This window comes from Zonotrichia leucophrys, chromosome 1A, assembly GCF_028769735.1.
Source record: "Zonotrichia leucophrys gambelii isolate GWCS_2022_RI chromosome 1A, RI_Zleu_2.0, whole genome shotgun sequence".
Lineage (NCBI taxonomy): Eukaryota > Metazoa > Chordata > Aves > Passeriformes > Passerellidae > Zonotrichia > Zonotrichia leucophrys.
The window spans coordinates 24,429,242-24,449,388 of NC_088170.1; the positions used below are offsets into that span (position 1 = coordinate 24,429,242).

General features: G+C 37.6%; 1 protein-coding gene across 1 annotated transcript in view; it reads left to right on the forward strand.

Moving 5' to 3' along the window:
• Nucleotides 1–20,147, forward strand: part of LGR5 (leucine rich repeat containing G protein-coupled receptor 5) — an 88,499-nt gene that overhangs the window by 43,758 nt on the left and 24,594 nt on the right. Inside the window, exons 3-5 of the mRNA XM_064701942.1 lie at nucleotides 7,078–7,149; nucleotides 8,722–8,793; nucleotides 19,753–19,968. Of these exons, the coding sequence (XP_064558012.1) occupies nucleotides 7,078–7,149; nucleotides 8,722–8,793; nucleotides 19,753–19,968 (360 nt within the window). The remainder of the gene's footprint in view (nucleotides 1–7,077; nucleotides 7,150–8,721; nucleotides 8,794–19,752; nucleotides 19,969–20,147) is intronic.

A 20,147-nucleotide genomic window follows, 5' to 3' on the forward strand; every position in this document is an offset into this window, starting at 1 on the left:
TGATCTCTCTGACCATCAGATTTTTTAATAGATTATTTGACTCATATTTCTTTTTATATTACTATAATTTTATAGTTTTAATTAACATGACAGATAGAAATATAAAAATATAATTAAAATACACACTAACATTTAAATTCCTAGGCTAGCAAAGTAACTTAAAAAACATTTTGAAATATATGCTGATATCTGTGAATTATTAACACTGCAATTAATCATCTATTAATTAATACATTTCTATTGTATTGGCCTGAGAATAATCATTAATACATATAAAATCAAACTTTTAAATCAAGGTTTTAGTTGACTTTGTTTAAATGCTGTATGAATATCCATATTGCCAAAGCTTTTTTGATGTAAGCAGCAGGAACGTTTCACGTTACCTATTTATCGACATATATGTAAGCTGAAGAAAATTAGAAATAAAAATATATAAATTACATATTGGCTATATATTTATATAAGTGGAGTAAATATATGTGTTGCCGTGTGCTTGTGTACCTCTAACAGAACTGAGGCAAGATTCAAGGTTGGTAAATTCTTCCTTGAATAAAGGCAATTTTTTATACTGGAACAAGTTGTTCTAGAAAAAGATTTCAAAATTTATGTTTTCTTGTTATACTTCCATGCTGTTCCTCCCCAAGTCGCCATTTCCGCCATTAGAAATTGGGTTGTAAGTTAAGGATTGATAGAAGTGTTATTGGTGCAGCTCCTCAGAGAGAAGTAAATTACTGGCAAATATGATACTGTGGCAGGATGCAAATGAGAGCCCCACTTCTACTTGTGTCAGCACAAATTTTTCCCCTGACTTCAATGAGACTGATATTTCACCATGGATCTTTATCAGGTATTCAGAACAATTATGGCCGTTGGAGGAGGCAGAGCAGGCTTTTAAGAAAGAAGTTTCAAATTACAAAAGAGAGTTTCTTATCTGTACACAAGGTATAAAAGACACAGTCCATGATTACATTAATTTTAATGGAATTTTCTACATGCTAGTGTTTTAGCACCAAATTCAGGAAGGTACCACATACAGCCGAACAGGCCCATCTTTTGGGGTTTTTCACTGTCTCAGGCCTTCTGAATTTTCAATTTATATTCACAGAAAGAAGATTCTTCTATGTAATTTCTTTTCAATTTTCTGTCTGGAGAGGTTTTTAGCTGGAGCATATAATGGAATAAGTGATGAATGGAACATCTGTTTTCAAAAAAAAAACATAAAGCTTACTGAATTGTGACTCTGTTGATATTAACCTAGTCATAGATATAGGTACAAAAATAGATATATGGATGTAGACCTATCCATGATAACATTGTCTTAGCATGTGCAGTCTTTGCTCTTATTCCTTAAATAAAATCAACAAAACAATTAGTGAACAGAAGTAAAATGCAGAGTCAGAGACATACAGAAAGATTTTAGTTCACAGAATTATTCTTGTAGAAATGCCTCTGTATCTTCACACAGTTGAAGATTTCAGATTGCACTCACCATTCCATTCTGTATAAGATATTGCACTACATGGGAACTGATTAAATATAATGCAACACAAGTGATACAATGTCATATAACCTAATCTGTATTAAAGGGCATGCACTGGCATTAGTCTAGAAACACTGAGTCAGTCTGGTATTCATATAATAGTTTACTGGCAAATACTAGGAGTCAAATATATTTATCAGAAATTTGAGTGTGATTAATTTCTACATAATTGTATCTGTTCTGAAATACAACAGTTTCACTTTGCAATAGTGAATCTTGACTCCTTTTACATTTTTTATTACCATTACATGTTGAATGACACTGAGATCCAGTGTCATCTGTTCTCCTGTTTCAACACCTTGCAATATTTGATAAGTAACTTGTCCCAGAAAACTCCATTGTGCTAATCCTCTTAGAACACATGAATATTGATCAATGTTAATATATGCTTTTTCCTAAGGAGACAGTTGCCTCCCTTTCATGTCTTTTCTTTAATTTTGATACTACTAGATTTGGAAATACACTCCACAGATGCCTGATCAGCATCTGATCTAGCTGGACTAGATCTTACTTAAGCAGAGAAGGAAAGCAGCCACTACCAATATTGTACTGTCAATGTCTTCTGCAGACTGAGAAGTAGATGGGTTAGATTCCCACAGGTTCTTCCTACAGTTAGTGGAAATGTGTTTTCTTTATTAAATTCCACAATTTTTTTATCTGTAGAGAAGATTTTGTAGTGTTTCAAGTTCACCTTCATCCCAGCAGTTATAGAGGAGATGCTTGGTACCAGGTAAAGTTTGTCCTGGTGCAGAAAACATCCACAGAAAAAGCTGTTTAGAGCTGGCAAAGAAAAATTATTGTACTAGAAATGTAAAGTTGACTGTTCTCAGTCACAACTCATATTTATTTGCTTCCTTCTGATGAGTGAAGTTTTTTTCTTTTCAGACAATCAAAGGAAAATGAGAACAAAGTTTCTGATAATTTTTGGAGCTTTAGTTCTCTTGTCTGGGAATATTCTTTTGACTGGATGACCACCATCTCTCATAACTGTGACACTGCAGAAGAGGTCAGAATATGTCAAAGGGGTCAGCAGATGGGGAGCACTCAAAGGACAGCCAAACACATCTTTTCTTAGGTCGGCCCATAGGCCATGAACATGACCTCCAGCACTACAACGATTCCAGCAGGGAGCACTGATTGCCACTTCAGCTCTGTGGCACTGAAGATATTTTATAAACTACTGTCATTTAAAAGTATGGAGGTCACTTGCTTTTCTGTGTACCTGTCAGGGTCCAGGTATCACAGCTCACTTATTTTACATCTTTTAGAAAGAAAGTTGCAGTAGTATAAAAACTATGCCCAAGACAAAAGTACTCTGACTCCAAGCATAGCAAGTAACAGGTACTGAAGGAAATATGTGGTGGCTCTTCTCTGTAAACTTTTCCAGCCTCCTTTAGTTTGCAAGATTATTCAAAGCAGTGCAAGCAAAATCTAAATCTGAAACAACATAATGCAAAAAATAGGATCTTTTTGGATTACTTTTTCATTAAAGAGATGTGATATATTTAAGCCTAAATGTAATTAATGAGATATCTCTAATATGAGAGATTTTTAAACTAATGTCAGATGTGCTTAAAATAAAAGAACTTTTTAAAAGGGATGTTCAAAATTGTTCAAACAAAATAGTAAACCATTTGATTATGTAGGTTCTAAAAACAACTGATTTCATTCCTGTGCTCCGAAGTTATTAACTAAATACTCAGCTATAGAAACATGTACTGTGTCCATTTTCATTCATTCAGGGAAAATTATGCTTACCCATTCAGACTAAAATTACTATCTGAAGTACATCCAAAATTCAGTAAAATATTGAGCAACTTCCCTGAGGTAATTTAGGTAATAGAAAACAAAATAGCTGAAGTGGAGAAGAGTGTAGACACTTGATACATACTGTAGTGTCAACAATGGGATGAAATTTCCCTTATTCCAAGGCTGAGAATAGAAACACAGTAATAGCAAGAAAATGCTTAAAGACATTAAATATTATCAGAAACAAATAAACCAAATTTCCTGAGCTTTGAGGCATGCCATAAAGGACTGATATGCTAACTTTTATCCAAGAATACTAAAAGAATTATACAACCATCCAAATGAATATTTTTTGCTGATTTTTACCAAATACTGCAGTGATGGGGAATTCTAATGGGCTGGGAAGATGCTACTATTGTGCCAGAAGTGGTTTCACAGTGTGTCTTGGGGACAGATAGGTGCTTTTGCTGAACTTGTTCCAGAGACAATCATGAAAAGTGCATAATGGAAAAGGTTTTAGCATGGTAAATGAGTCCAGACAACATTGTTACATCAAAAATAATTGTTGCCAGATGTCTGCCTTTCCTGACCCTGTCAGGCTGTTTGGTGAGACAACTACAAGGACATGCATATCCATACATGGCATTTGTGATATACTTGATGTAACCCTTTGCTGAAGTACATAGGGTTGTACATGAAGAGCATCATCTGCTGCTACATCAGCAGAGGAATATCATATAAGGTAGTTCTAATTACTGTCTGTAAAATTAGTGAGAGCTCTTTTCAAACTGAAAAATATTCAAAGCAGAACTTCAAGAATGACCTGAGGTTGAAAAACACTCACAAGGAGTAAATACGGAAGTTGTGCCTACCAAAGAGTTTAACATGTTTTTTTCTACATCTATCTAGATGTAGAAAATTGTTTGTACAAGACATTTTGAATAATTAAGTAGTGAACTAAAAGGAAAAGAAGCAAAAATTTTTTTAAAGGGTTGGAGTCTGAAAAAAACCCCAAGTATCAAAAATTACATTTTGGTTTAACAGTTTGGATAACTACCACTCAGAACAGCTCAGGAGCACAGCTGTACATTTTCAAAAAACACCGAACATTAAGGCATGCTGTGGAGAGCCACTAAGATGCTCCAAAGCTGGGAAAAGCGAGTATTTAGCCATTGAAATGAAAATTTAAAGCTACACAGTGTCATTGCCACAGTCCTGCGTTTACAGTCAGGGGATACATGCTTGGTAATTGGCACAGCCCTCCTCCAGGAGCTCTTAAATAGGTCTGATTTTCTCAGCTAGCCCTCTTTGTGAAGAGTATTAAGTTCAAACAGGGGGTATTAAAATGTAGTGCATTGGGCAGTTTGCTTTGCCTCAGTTGTGAGTGAAGGAGTGGAGGCCTGAAAGAGCATGTTCTTGAGTCTTCAGACAGGTGGGTTTAGTTCTCTGCTCTTTACCAAGTTTTCCATATGACACTCACAACAGTAACCAAAGTGAAAATCTCAATACCTGCACCTTCTTTTATTTCCAATAGGGTTTTGGAAACCCATAACTTTCTGGCTCATGCTGAGCTCAAGTCCAGAATTGTGTCCAATCATGTTGTCAAAATGGCAGAGCAAAAAGGTGCTGTAGGGATGAAGTACTCTTTAGGTTTTCTTTTAAACAATCATGTCACAAGAACTGAAATCAGAATTAGACAGGTCTCTGCCTCTACTGGTTAGTGATCCACAAAAGGCATTTACTTCCAGGAGCACAATCTGCTGTTCCTAACATAATGCATGCCTGCTTGATCCAAGAACAACCCAAAAGTCATTGCCATTTGTGTTGAGAATGAAAGCTGAAGCTTGCAGAGGGCCCTCACACATCTGAAAAAAGGCCCTCACATCTGAGCCAGTAAGTGCCTCATCTTGGAGCAAGAGCAAACCAGGTTGGTTTACACATCTGCCTGTGGGAATTCAGCTGCCTGTGCCCAGTTCTGAGATGCATGGAGATCAGACTCCCCTACAGTCTGCAGTGAGAGACAAGCCCAGCAGCTCTGCCTGATGCTGATTGTCATTGCGGAGCACAATCACCTTGGTGTAACAGAGAGAGCTAGCTCAACATTGCAGGTTACGTAGTTCAGCAGGGATGTCTGTGCAGGAAAGAACCTCTTCCACTGACTGAAAATTCCTGAAAAATCTCTGGAACTAAGATCTAGATCTTTTATTTTTCTTTTCTTTTCCTTTTTTTTTTTTCTTTCCTTTTATTTTTCAACATGTAGCCAAATGTATCTTTTTATTTTCTGTATGAAAGCAGTGGCTAAAAACAAGGTGTGCACAGGACCCTGTGGTTAGCTCCAGGAAAACTCAATCCCAAAAGAAAACAACATTTAAGGGCCAATCAGTGCTGGATCTTTGGGACTCCAGTCAAAAGTACTTGGCCTTCTCCATGAACAGTATTAGCAAATCTGGTGCCTATTTCAGCACTGTAGGTTCCTCTCTTGCATCTTGGTACCTAAGGAAATTCCTGGAACTAGTCCTGAGTTCTTTCCTGAGGGGGCAGGGGCTGAATCAAATGCCAACTCTGGTATCACATCAGCTGGGCTCTGCAATCCTGGTGTGCAGTATCTTGGCTGATGGAGCATACAATTCCACTTGGTTTAACTTGTTCTGCAAAGGGGTTACATCATATCAGTTTGTGGGTTTTGTCAGCCAGGAGTATACACTGGGGCCCTACTGACTCAAAGGAACTTTACTAGCAAGTTGTCCCTCACCAGTGAGATTTCCAGGTAGGGCACAAGTATCACAGCAAATTCAGGCTGAGTTGTGATGTCAGAAGGCTGAATGCAAGATCATAGAGTGGGTTGGGTTGGAAGGGGCTTTAGAGACCATCTAATTTCAACTCCTTGCCATGGGCAGGGACACCTTCCACTATACCATGTTGCTCAAAACTCCATCCAACCTGGCTTTGAATAATTTCCAGGATCCTCTTGAGTTGCACTGATGGAGAACTGGACATGGAAATGCCATTATTTCATTTCAAATAGATTCTCTTTCTTAGACACAAACCTTACAGCAGAACAATGCCGTCAGTAATATGCTTTACAGAGTTATTTGGTGTAACCTAGCTCTGTTTACCCAGGTCTGTAAAATACCTTCAGGCAATCTGAGAGCAGGATGCAGTAGAAATAGGGGGGAGAAAGCCCTACAAATTTTAACAAATATACTTTTTGCCCACCTATTATACATGTGCTCACAGAGAAACCTGTTATTCCACCAGTACAGTAGTTTTACATGTAGTTATTTCACAATGAACTCTAATCATTGCTACGTGGATATATTTTTATATTTGTGCAAATGAGTGAAATGTTCACAGAAATCATACATGCACAATTCCAAAAGTTCATGCCTGTAAATCCTATGATGCTAATGGTTGTCACTATGTCTGTATTATAGTTGCTGGGGTTGTTCTAAACCCTGAAAAGAATATGAATAATTCAATCATAAATTTGCAATGAAATTGAATTTTTTTGCTGCAGTCCAGCTCTCAGTGAATCAACAGTTCAGTTACAGACTTCTCTTTTTTTGTTGTTGTCTTTTTGGGGATTTGTTTTGTTTTTGTTTTGTTGTTTGGGGTGAGGGGGGTTTGTTGGGGTTTTTTTAAAGTGTATTAATGAAAAAACTAGGCTCTTAAACTACTGCCTCTGGCATCAGTTGCTCAAACATAGCTGTGTTGCACTTTTTAGCAACCAAATTAATTCCACATGAAGAGAAAAGCTGTTCACTCTTTTCCTTTTTCAAACTTTGCAGACGTCTTGCAGGAAATGGCTTGACATACATTCCTAAGGGAGCGTTTGCTGGCCTTTTCAGTCTTAAAGTGCTGTAAGTAAACTGTGTGTTGTTTGATATATTTCTGATTTGCTAAATGCTCTAGGGAACTAATTAACCAGTGAAGTTTTGATCAAGTAAATTACATATTTTGATCAGCTCATTTTCAACAATTCAATTGAAGATACATATGAACATCATTAAATCTTTGTTTTTTCACATAGAAAGTATCCTAAACAAAAGTTGGAAAACATTAATAGCCTTCTAAAAACAACTTGCTCATCAAGTTGTAGATGTCTCTGTACAATATCAAAGGTAAAAATTGATTCAGTTAATAGTTTCTTTAATTATCTCAAAAGTCCTGATTTGAGCTGAATTTTTCATCATCACAAAAAACTGGGGGTTTCCTTTTCTTGAGAGACATGGGGGGAAAACGTTATTGTATACAACACAATGTAATTTAAAACAGTTCACATTTCATATATTTTTTCTTTGCATTGTAATGAGTATTATATAAATTATTAGAAATATTATAAAATTATATCATTTGGAGTAATAAGACAGTGCATGCAGTTACTAAAACTACTAGGAGGCTCCATCTCACAGTGTTTACACTAAAGGGGATCTTTGCCCATGTAAAGTTCACAGAAACTGCATTATTAGCAAGAGCACCAGCCTCTTAAGCAGTGTCAAGCCCAGCCTGGTGCTACTGTACAAATCTCTACTGAAAAAACACTTAGCAGGAAAAGAAGTATGAAGAGATTCCTGGTCCACCTACTTCTAAGTTGGCAAGCTCTAGTTCTTATTGGCCCAAGCAGATTTAGGCCTGCCAGAAATTATTTCATTTACAATGTCCCATTGAATATGCCTCCTTTTGAAGGCAGCATGTACTACTTTGGACTTATCCACATAGAATATTTATATATGTAGGAGTTGGTCCAAACAAGGGTGTTAGGTAGTATGAACAAAACCATATTCAAAAGAAGGAATATTCTTTAGGAGTGGAAAGTGATTTTTCAATCTTTGCAAGGTAAATGATGTGATATTTGAGAAAAAAGATTTGTCAAGTCATTGCTACCAACCTTTGGTTTGGGTAAATTTATTTCACTGAAAAAAAATTAGCAGTTTAATTATAGAGATAAAATTTTATTCAAACTAAATCATAAATGTCTCACACAGTTAAGAGTTGGTTTGCCATGGTTGCATTTTCCTGAGTAAGGATTTCAAGAGTCAGTCCTCCACAGCTTTATCAGAATAGAATCATTTCAGAAAGGGAACAATATCAGTGCATGAGAATGAAAATTTCAGAATCACTGGAGGCAATTAGGAAGTTACAAGCCCTACTGAAAGCAAATCAGATTTATTCTTTTAGCTTCCTTAGCTGCTTTGAAAATCCTGCTCAGAGCTGATGTCTAGCTGTTAACAAAGCTAATATGCTACAGGTATTTCTTTGCCTTGAAGAGAGCAGGCCTTTGACAGGGGCAGGGGAATGAACTGTTTGTGTAACTTTCTTTGTAATCTTGAAGTAAGACCAGTACAATGAAGGTAAGCTTGGAAGGAAATTTGCAGTAGAAAGAAATGATCTTTACTGTGTTGATTTTGGCTTTTGTGCTACTCCCAATGCAGGATGCTGCAGAATAACCAGCTACGGCAGGTTCCTACCGAGGCGCTCCAGAACCTGCGCAGCCTGCAGTCCCTGTGAGTATCCCTGGGTAATCAATTTCCAACCCTGCATGAGCAGTAATATACAATTACCTAATAATTATCTGTTAATAGTGCTTTGTAATGTGCTGAATCAACTTTTTCTTTTAATTCTCTTTGAGCTGCTATTCAAGAGAATTGTACTGTCAATTAAACATCAAAAGCAATTGATTTCAATCCAGTAATTTCATTACACTGGCAGCCTCTTTGCAGCATTATAGACTGGTTCAACATCTGAGAAGACACTCATTGGCTTGCAATGCTTTCTGTCAAAAACATGACTTCTTGTTAGTATTCTTTACCAGGGGAGAGAAGGAATCCCAAATTACTCCCTTCTTTTTTTTCATTTGGTGTATTTTTTTTTTTAAGCACTATGGAAAACACTAATAACTCATTAAACAAAATGTACTACAGGATACTTAATTATATTCTGGGCTTCAGGCAGGCCTCTGTATTTATAGCTCTTGACTGTCCATGCTGACTCAGTCCACAAGCTTCAGTTTTAACAGAACTGCTGCCAGAAGTGCTGGACCAAGAGTGAAGTGCAGACCATTGGCTGCTTCGTGATATGAATGAAATTATTTTGGTGTGCTTCTGCCCTAAAAGAATGGTTGTATCAAGTTGAGCTAAAAGCTGACCTAGCCCAGCATCCAGCCTGCAATAACAGGTGCCAAATGAAAACAGGAAGGTCCAGCAAAGAGTACAATTCTGCTTTGGTAAACTGTTCCAGCAGCCAGAGATTTGCACTCAGGGACTCACTGAGTCTGTTGTGGCTTTGATAGATAAAGGGTTTTCTTCTATGGGTTTGTACAATTGCAGTTTGAGTCAGTGAAACACTCATGATTTTTTGTGTCTGCATGTCTGCTGATGAGCTAGCATGGTGAGGTACCTTCTGATATGTATTTGGAACTTTTCACCGCATTTGATGTTCTCTGCAGCATCCAGAGAAGGTGGAAACAGCAGTTTAGTATTCAAGTACACCACATTTATATACCTCTCTTGTATCTCTATTAGTCAATTTTTCAGATGCAATCTGTTAGGATTGTCTGTCATGTGGAAGCTTTTCCATTCCTCTGTCATCCTTGTCATGTTGCTGAACTCTTTTTCAGTTCTCATGTATTTGATCTGAGATGAGTGAAGGAGAGATAAGCCCTGTACAGAATGTTTAAAGAACTTGGCACCATGGGTTTAGAGAGGGCAAAAATTGATGAGTTTTTGCTTGCTTTCCTACTAATTTAAAACTTTGTTTTTTGTAATTTTTTTAACCTTTACTGAATGCTAAGCTGTTATTTTCATTCTTATTGCAACTGCAGGACTTCTTTCTAGCATGTTAGTAGCTACTCAAGAACTTGTCCTGTAAAGTTGGAATTGCCTTTTCCCTCAGCACCTCTCTTGACACCTGTCTATACTGGACTACATCTGCCATGTACCTGTTCATGCACTTGGGCATCAAGACTTTCTTCTGCTGCATTTGCACTTCATTTTTTGAAACCACTAAGATGTTTTTGCTGTCTAAACAGAGGATGCAGTAAATTGAGTCAGTTTCTGAACTATCCACAAAATTGTATTGTCACCTGATACAAAAATAAATCACAAAATTTTCTAAAGAAGCTAATGATTTTGAATCTGCAGCATGACATATCTAGATGATTGAAAACAGAAAAGCATTTCTTTGCTCAGAGGAAAATGTCAAATTACTCTTCTCTGTGCTTTAGCTGACCACCTTATACTGTCACGGAATTACTTTCAAATAAAACTATTTTCCTAAAATGTTACAAGATCCAAATAGAGAATTCAATCTGGAAGTTCAAATAGCTTTCACAAGAAATGTTGCTACAATGTGCACTGATCACCAACATCACAAGTCAAAGTCTGACATTGGCAGGGATAGAATGAGCATCTGTACCAATCTGGTTAGAGTTAAGATGTGTTGGTTGAGAAATGTGCTATGTTGAACAAACTATTTATTTTTTTTTGTGTAGGTAAAGAAGTTCCACCAGAAGGTTAATATATTTTATATACATATTGTTCAGCCAAAATCTGAAGTCCAAAATTAATGAAATTAGTTTATTTACAAAAAAAATCATGTCATCTGTGTATAACTTAGCACTACACAGACACACATTATACTGTAATAGCTCCCATGTTCTTATGCCTGTCTTGAACTACATTTGCCTCCTTAATAAACAAAGCATTTGTTAAGGTTTCTAAAGGTGAAACAGCCCTAAGAATTAATTATCTTATAATTGTTATTTGGTCAGTGCTTTTTTTCTTTATTGACCAGACACAGACAGAAATATCTCAGCCATATACTTTTGAGGTTACAGTTCTTTCCTTTGATCTTTGAAAAAGTCATGAGAAAATGCTGGTCTAGAGACTATATTAGGTTTTGTTTCTGCTAAACAAACGAAAAAATCTTGCTGAGATCACATCACTCTATACACATTCTGGACCAAAACATGATAAGCCAAGCCAACAAGAGTTCCTTTGTTACTCTGAAAGAGATTGTTGAATTTTCAGTACAGTTGCTAAACAAAATGACAGTCTAACTCAGGCTTTGTTGCAGATATTTTTTTCCTTGGGTGAAGAAGTTGAAGTAAACTGGAATTTGTGCAGTCTATTTAAAGGACTGAATTAAAACAGAGGGAGAAAAGGAATGGTCAGTAGAAACCTTTAGACAGCTGCCTAGCAGACCCAAGATGGAATGATAGGGGTTTGTACAGAAAAACTACCATCACCTGAAAAACGATCACTAGCAAAAGAGACCTCTTTGAGGAAAAGAAAACTATTATTCTTTTGTTTGCTTAAAAGGGGTTGTGCCTGCCAGATAAAGGTGTGCACAGATTCAGTTTCTTGTTTCATATAGTCTCGGAATTTTCTGTTCAGGAGGTTGTTTTGCATTGGTTTCTGATTTACAATAGGAATTATTTCTTGAAGCCTTTGAAATAGCAGGAGTCTTTTCAAGAGTGTAATTAAGATGTTAAAAGCCTTCTCAAGAGCAGTTTCTATAAGATAACAACTTCTCTTTATTATGTTTAGGTCTGCAGGTGGCATGATTTTTCAAAGCCTCACTAACCCTTTGCTTTAGTTAGCATATATGTGGGGGGGAAAAATAGCCGGTGTTGGGACTCAAATATCTTCCTTTTGTGGTTTTTCCTCAAGAAAGGTAGTCATGCAAAGGGGCAAACCATAGCAACTGCCTTGATACCTTAATAAATGTGAAGAGGATTATGTTAAAATCCTTTTTATAGAAGTATCCGTGTTTAATTGTGCATGTGTGCACAATATGTACATATGCACACACTAATATTCCACATTCACTCATAATGCAGATTTGTCACAAATTTTTGCCTCCGGGGTATTTCTGGATGATATCCTCTCCCTATTATCCAGTTACAGGGCAAAAAATGACAGTATAGGTGTCAATATTGATAGAACCATTAATTGATGTTAAATGGCCTGTGGTATGGAAAATAAGAGCTGATGTGTTGCAGGAAAAGCAACAATTTCTTCCACTTTATTGTCCAAGTTGCATTGCCAGAATGTAGAATGACATGACAAGTTTGAGTGACAAATATTCATAAATTTCTTAAGGCTTGACTTACCTCTAGAACAGATCAATCTTATTCAGACAGCAGATATTACTCAATAATTACTATAAAATGAGAAATAGGCACAAAAGTTAACCCAAAACATGTAAGGTTTGTGAATTTGACCTTTGACAAGCAAAATCCATGAGAAAACCTAAACAAATGAATTAGAATTTTTTTCTGTTACTGAAGCAAATAAAATAATATTGAAACAATATTAAAATATTCTCCATTTTTATAAAAGTCTTTGTAGTTCAGTAGTCAAAACCAGTGATGTGCTGCTTTGATTAATAAATGAGTTCAGCTACCAGAGCATGGGCAATGTTTGCATAGGACTCTGGTTCCCTGTGTGGCAGGAGGATCAAGGAAGTAAGGAGTACATGCTGATTTTGAGACGTAGTTTTGAGCGGAAGGGTTTCTGTATTATTGGATAGTCCATAATTTTTCCTCAGAAACCTAGTGTGAGCTCAAATGATCCGGGTTGCTGGTCCTAACAATTGAAATGGCATTTATTTCTGCCAAGCACAACAGAGTGTGCAGATACCTTGATTGAAAGGGAGGAACACACAACCACTGATGTGTCACAACTTAGTAGGTGGCAGCAGGGTTCAAAGAGTCTCTTGAATGCTCTCATCTCTATTAGTCACCTTGAGAAAATTTATTTCTTTAAAACAGAGTAGAGAAGAAAAACTCTTGATTTTGTGTTTCACACATCATCAATATCTTCATTCTGTGTTTAAATCAAGAAAACTTTTAGTGATTTTTAATATATATGTATAGTTCAATAACTTTTCACATATGTATATAAACACATATGTATATAAACACATATGTGTTTTTCAAGTGTCATTTTTAATTAGCAGCTTATTTTCTGCCAAACTTTTTTTCATTTAATGCAGGTATTTGTTTAAATAAGTATATTTGTTTCTCTAGTACAATCACCTTATTTTTAATTTCACCCTTTATATAATGGAATTTACATATAATTTCAGTATGTTTGAACAAGCAGGGCATGGTCAAAAACTGGCAATGACATATCATTAGTATTTTTTTACTTTTTTCCCAAATATGTTAATATTTGATTTTTCCCAAATATGTTAATCTTTGATATTACTAGCCACTTGAAAAGCTGCAGATCTTCATTTTCAAATGTTGCTAAATAAAGGAGGAAAGGGTAATTGTCATTGCATATGGAAAAACTTCTGCTATTCTTTTATTTGGATTATTGTAACACAACCCTTTGCAGTGAATACTATAGATGAAACTTCCATTCTATTTATTTTCTTGTTTAGATATCATTGTTAATGATGTCTAAACAGCTCTTACTGCTGCATTGTGAGACACACAAATAGTCAAAATTAAGAACAGGTCGGGTGCTATCTCACTGCCCATGCCACACCAGTCATGAAGAACATTTCAAAGCAGTATTATTTACTGTATCACTTACTCTCATTCCTGTGACATTTAAAGGACTTTTGCTTTGATAGTGGAAAATAGGGCAGAATGGCATACAAAGCACTTTAAACAGTTGACAGATGGAAAAAATAAACCATTTTTTCTCCCTTAACAACCTGCAAAGCTGCAATTTTGTGAAGTAAAGTAATTCGACTTTACAAGTAACAGCAAAGTAGTGTCAATGAAATTTTTTAGCATTTCCAACATAATTTGTAGATTTCTTAAATTTTATTTATTGGGTATTTCAGTATTTATAGACCACCTGATGCTGACACTAAATTTGATACAAAATATTATCTAGAATTCATCTCAGATGTTCTCAGTAGTTGCCTGTCTGGAACAGGTCAGCAAATGGATTTTTCAATGTCCACCTACTCTCCCAAATATTTGACATTTAAAGAGAAGTTTCCATGCCTAGCCTGAAAAAGCACTGGAAGACTTTGAGGGCACATAGTTCTGCAACTCTTCCAGTTCAGGCTTAAAATTAAAACCCAGCACTTTTTTTCCCCAGAAATGTTAAATTTGAACAATTATTTTCCACTTTGATGCATCTGTTAATAATCCTGCTTTTTAATTGAAAGACCAAACAACTTTGATGAAGCTACATTCTCTCCCAAGAACTGTTTTCATGAAAAGACAGGAGCCTTAGTTGTGGTTTTCCATGTCACACCCCATGATAATGAAGGCTACAGAAGGTATTATCCTTCTCAAGAAAGCAGATACCTCAACGGGTACCCACAAACTCCCAGAGGAGGAATTTCCCACATTTGAAATTGAGGTTGTTTGTACCCATGCAGATGTCTACACATACACAAAGATGTCTCAAAATTCGCTGTTGCAGTCTCCTTGGTTTATTGCACACCTTCACCATCCGGCTGCTGCAGCCCCGGGGCAGTGGGCAACAGAAGAGGGACTGAAACACCAAGCAGTAGTAGAGTATCAGACCACCCCTGTCAGTCACAGACATTTTTCTGGACTGATAACCAAAGAGAGGAAGATAGAGGTGCAAGGTTACCTAAAATGCATTTGCTACTGGTTTTTTTTGATGTGCAGCCTCTAACTCAACCAGTCAGTTGCTCTCAAAGTGGGGTGCAAAGAGTCTGTATCAGCCGTTCCTGGCCAGCTGGTGATGTATTCTTTCATCCAATAGGAGCCACGAGGCATCTGACACTTTCCTGTCTTATGAGTAATCTCAAAAGAGTGGAGATTTATCGCATCTCTAAGACAGACAAATTTCTCAACCTCAGAACTCATCCTGCATGGCTGAAGCCCGCCAGGGTATGTGGGAGGCAAGAGGCTGCTGTTGGAGTGTTTGGCAGCACAGGGGCTTAGAGCAGGTTTCCAGTCAGGTCCTGGGGTCATGCAGTGGCCCCTGTGGTAATCACAAGCAGGGCAGGCAGTGCTTCAGAGCACTCCCAGGCTCTGGCTGTGGCCCCCTGTCCAACTGCACTCTTAACAGAGTCCTTGGCATGCTTTTGACCCATGCCAAAGAACATTCCCCTGAACTGGGGAATGTATTCCTGGGGTTCATCTGGTAGATCACATGCCCCTGGGACTGTCCTCAACAGGTGACAGCTTGCTTGGGAGGCTAGGAAAGGTCACTCCGAGCCATTTGGCTGAGGACTTGAGGGTGCTCCCAGACACATCATCATGTCTGTCTGTCTGTGGGGTCATGATCTGAGTCTGTAGCCAGGTTCTTGGGATAACCCAACAGCTGCTAGCCCCCACTTTTCCTCAGTTGTGGGGATTGAAAGTACCCAGTATCAGAGCCAAGGTTTTTATCTTTGTATAAACATAGCAATGCAGTTGGCCTCTTGTGTGTATGCAGCAAGACAGCATCCATCATCTTGAATGCAGGTTTACCAACACTCTTGAGCAGCACATGTGAATGTGAAGAGAAACACTATGGATTGAGAAACTCCCAGGGCTGCAGAAACCTCCTCATGTAAAGCTGAGCAGTGGGACAGAAACAAATGCTCCTAAACTGTAGCTTGTTATTTGTCCATTTTGGTCTTCTTGTTGCCATGCAGGGTTCTTTGTATCAGTCCTGTAAAACTGAGATATGAGAACTGCTGGACTGTTGTGTTGTAATTAAGCTTTTTACAATAGTCCTAGCATTTTCCCCTGTGGACCGAAGGGGATATCCTGCTTAAAAGACCAGGTTTGAAAAACATGGCTCACAACAGCCAGCCCTATTTTTATTACATCCACTTTTCAAAGCTAGTTTAGATGTCACTTGCCATTATCTAAGTGGTACTTTAGTCAATCCTGTGAACAAACCCCTGAGAAAGTCTGTGTGCCAACACACTAACAAAGATGGCGGGCTGCAAGTGACCCTCTCCTGGCCTTTGTGCCCTCCCCAGACAGGCCCTGTCCATCACTGCTCCAGACTTCATGGAGAAACTTGACTGAGGCTCCCTGCATTTCAGAGCAGAGTCAGGAGAAGAGGAAGGTGATACGAGAGGGAGAAGTGCCACCTTCTTTAATCTACCATGCCCAACATGAGTCTCCTGTGCTCCCACTTCTCTGCCTCCCCCTACCTCTTAGGTACAGTCCTTTTTCCTTTGGTCTTACCTCTCCTGCTTTAAACTTAAACATCAAAAGAAACACTTTATCCTTGACTTCCTAGTGGCTTCCATCTTCTGCAGACCTTTCATTGTGTTCTGGCCCTCATCCATTCAAAATGAGGCAATCCATGTAATAGCTGTTCATTTCAGAGGGAAAAATGGCTTGGGAGAAATCTCCTTCCTGATCTCCTATCTAGCATTTGATTTAAACCTAAATGAATAAGCAAGGCACTCCAAAAAGATATTAAGGAATTTCTTGGTTGTGGAATATACCCAGGTTGTAGCTGTTTTTGAGAAAAGATACAGAAAATGGGGGGAAATGTATATATATATATATATATATATATATATATATATATTCCCTTAGAAACCTACCACTTCTATGAAACTTAGCATCCATTCATATTAAATTGATTAAGAAATGCTAATCAAGTCTTTTTCAAACAACTGCCTTTGTCTGTACCAGTAAATGAGGTTTTCATTTTACATGGACAATATCTTTTCATAATTTGTGAGCATGGTCGCAGAATTCACAGTGTGTCACAGGAAACACTAGTGGGTTACAGTCCACATATCTCAAGCTTTTGCTTTGAAGGGTTTAGACATTTTAAGTGAGCTCATGGTGAATTTCATAGTGGCTGCTTTATTTACATGCTGCCTATCAGAAGAGATCAAGTATTTCTGTTTCCCTAAATTAGCTCTCTCTGGAATATAATAGCAGCTTTCAAACTCACCACATGTTATCTACATATATTTTTCAGTTATAAATAGGGTCATGTTTGTGAGTTAATGGGTTTAGTTCTGAAAGTGCCAGAACTTTGATCAACACATGTAAAACAATTGGCTGAAAAGGGTGATTTTGATCATTCCTTTATACATCAATGTGCATTACCTACAGTATGACAGGAAACATAACCACTACTGAAACCTTTTAATATCTGCAAGAGGGAAAACGGTGCTTGGAAATTTAAAAAAGATTAGATAACAAAAGAGTACTTGAGGCAGTACTTCTTATAAGTACTTGCAGGATATGTAACCCAGTTACAGAACCTGAAGCACAAATCATTGCAGCTTTTTTGTTTCTTCCAAGCTTTATTTAAACAATAATTCAACTATCTGGAATTTCATTTACAGTACAGCAGTTCTGTTTTTCTTTCTGTTCTGTGGGTTTTATTTACATAGCCAGTGGTGGGTTTATATTTGGAAACTTCAGCTATTAAAAAAAAAATCTATTCCTTGATTTGCTACGAAATATTGGTAAGATAAAAATCCTGGTCTCACTGACGACAGCAGAAATATTGCCATTTCAGCCACAGGGTCACATACAAACAAGTAACTGTTGGCTTCTCCACACAGCCAGCCATGCTGGGAGTGACTCCCATGGGGTGAGCAGGGACACCAGGGCTGCCCAGGCAGCCTTCCTATTGAACACTGAGATGTTAACTGCAATACTGCAGCACATGGAGTTTGAATAAAGCCTCCATTCTTTAATCAGGGAAACTGTCAAACTAAGGCAACTGTAACTTCTTAGTTTACATACCAGCATCACCCAGGGAAGAAATTTACTTCTGACTGAACACAAAGAAATCTCATCTACTCATTCAAATTATACCTTATTTGAAAACACAGGCATAACATGGTGTTGCCTGAGGAAAGGAGGAAGAAAAATATGACTATTTCTAAACATTTCCAGCCTTACCCATTTGTTGACAGACCACTGAGTTATTTTGGAAGCTCTGTCTCTGCTGCCTGACATGTCAGTTATTATATTGAAAATTTAATTGTACAAGGGCTTTGACACTGAACCTTATAAATTTGTTCCAACTGACCTTGTCTCAGTTATTTGCCAGCCTGGCACGGAGCCTTAGCAGTCATTATTTGTTCTCATGAAGTAGGTAGGGTCAGCATGGAACAGGAGATAGAATGGACCTGACATTTTACATGACTGTAAATGAGGAAGCAGCTTTAAATAAAGAGATTAGTATGCCCACCACAAAGAGTATTGCATTTCTCTCAAAGAGACCAAATTTAGGTTGTACAGAATTACTTCTTTGTACCCCAGGTGTGGCTGTTTGTTCTGTACTATTTTCAAACATCTATTTAAATTTATTTCTGTTTTACCATTCACTTAATTACTCTTCTCTAAACATTTCATGAAAATTTTTAGAGCACAGCTTTCATGTTATGGAAAAGGTAAAGTCACTGCAATACATTAAAAGCAGAAAAAGTTTATCAGGGCCCACATCCCCAGCTGGGTGTTTCACAAATTTTCAGAAATCTGAAGTGCACTTTTAAATCTTTCCCTGAAAGATTCACAATGAAAAAGCAAAACACTGCAAAAACAAAAGCCGGTGAATAGATGACGTTGTATTTGCAGCACCACATCTGAAAAGGTTTGCTAGCTTTAATCCTTAATTACACAAGTGTAAGAACAAGGCATCACCTGCAGACTCTGCAAAGGTACAACGTGCAGTTGAGCTCCCTCTGTTGGCTCTGCAGCAGCTGAAGTGCATTTAGCAACTTCTTTTTCAACACAAATACATCACATTGGCAATACGAATCTCTAGGTAAAAAACATTATGCTGCTACTAAAAAAATGTGAACTTCAGTTCTCATTAGAATTATTAGGATAAACAATATTTGCAGTGAAACAGGCTCCCAAGGGAAGTGTTCACAGCAGCAAGGCTAACAGAGTTCAAGAAGTGTTTGGACAATGCTCTTGGACACATGATGGGACTCTTGGGGATGGTCCTGTGCAGGGCCATGAGTGAGACTCAATGATCCTTGTGGGTCCCTTCCAACATAGCTCATTCTGTGATTCTGTAACTCCGTAATATTAAAGGAAAGGTAAAGCAGGAGCCTCCAGAGACTCAGAAGTGATTACTATTTATGGGTTTTGGAAGGGTGTTTAGCATTTGGAAATCCGAAATATCTTGCAGCTCAGTGATTTGTAGATTCTGGAAGAGAGTCTCTGGATGATTTTCGTGCACTTTTTTGTTCTATGGTTTCAAACAATTGGAAAAGGAAACAAAGTCATACCCGGTCTTTAGAGAGACTCTGGTCAAAAATGATCAGTGTGTGCTCTCAGTGAGTTGATGGCTCCGAAGGAGAGCTGTTGTCTCTGCAGAGCCAGATGACAAGCAGACATTTAAACATGATTTTAGATCTCAAGGATGAGGCTGCAAGCAAGATGGGAATGTAGAATCTCCAGAAAATGAAAACTGGAAGTGGCAATCCATGCCCATCCTTTGGGGTTATGTTCATGGTAACAACTTCTTATAGCTGTTGTGCAAAGACACTTTTCTTTTCTTGAAGTCAATTTTCTCTGTTTCTTCTTCTCCTAGGCGTCTGGATGCCAACCACATCAACTATGTACCCCCCAACTGCTTCAATGGCTTGGTCTCCCTTAGACACCTGTGGCTAGATGATAATTCCTTGACAGAAATTCCTGTCCAAGCTTTTAGAAGTTTACCAGCACTTCAGGCAATGACATTGGCACTGAATAAAATTCATTACATACCGGACTATGCCTTTGGAAACCTCTCCAGCTTGGTAGTTCTGTAAGCTTTATTGATTTCTTTTTATACACAGTGTCTTCTTGAAGGGCTTTGGCCTCTTGGAGAAACAGATTTTTTTTGCATCTTGGTACAGTTTGACTAGCATTTGCTAAACCACTTGTTTTGATCTAGCTTCAAAGTTTCCATCTCAATAAAATATTCAAAGGAATTAAAAATCACCC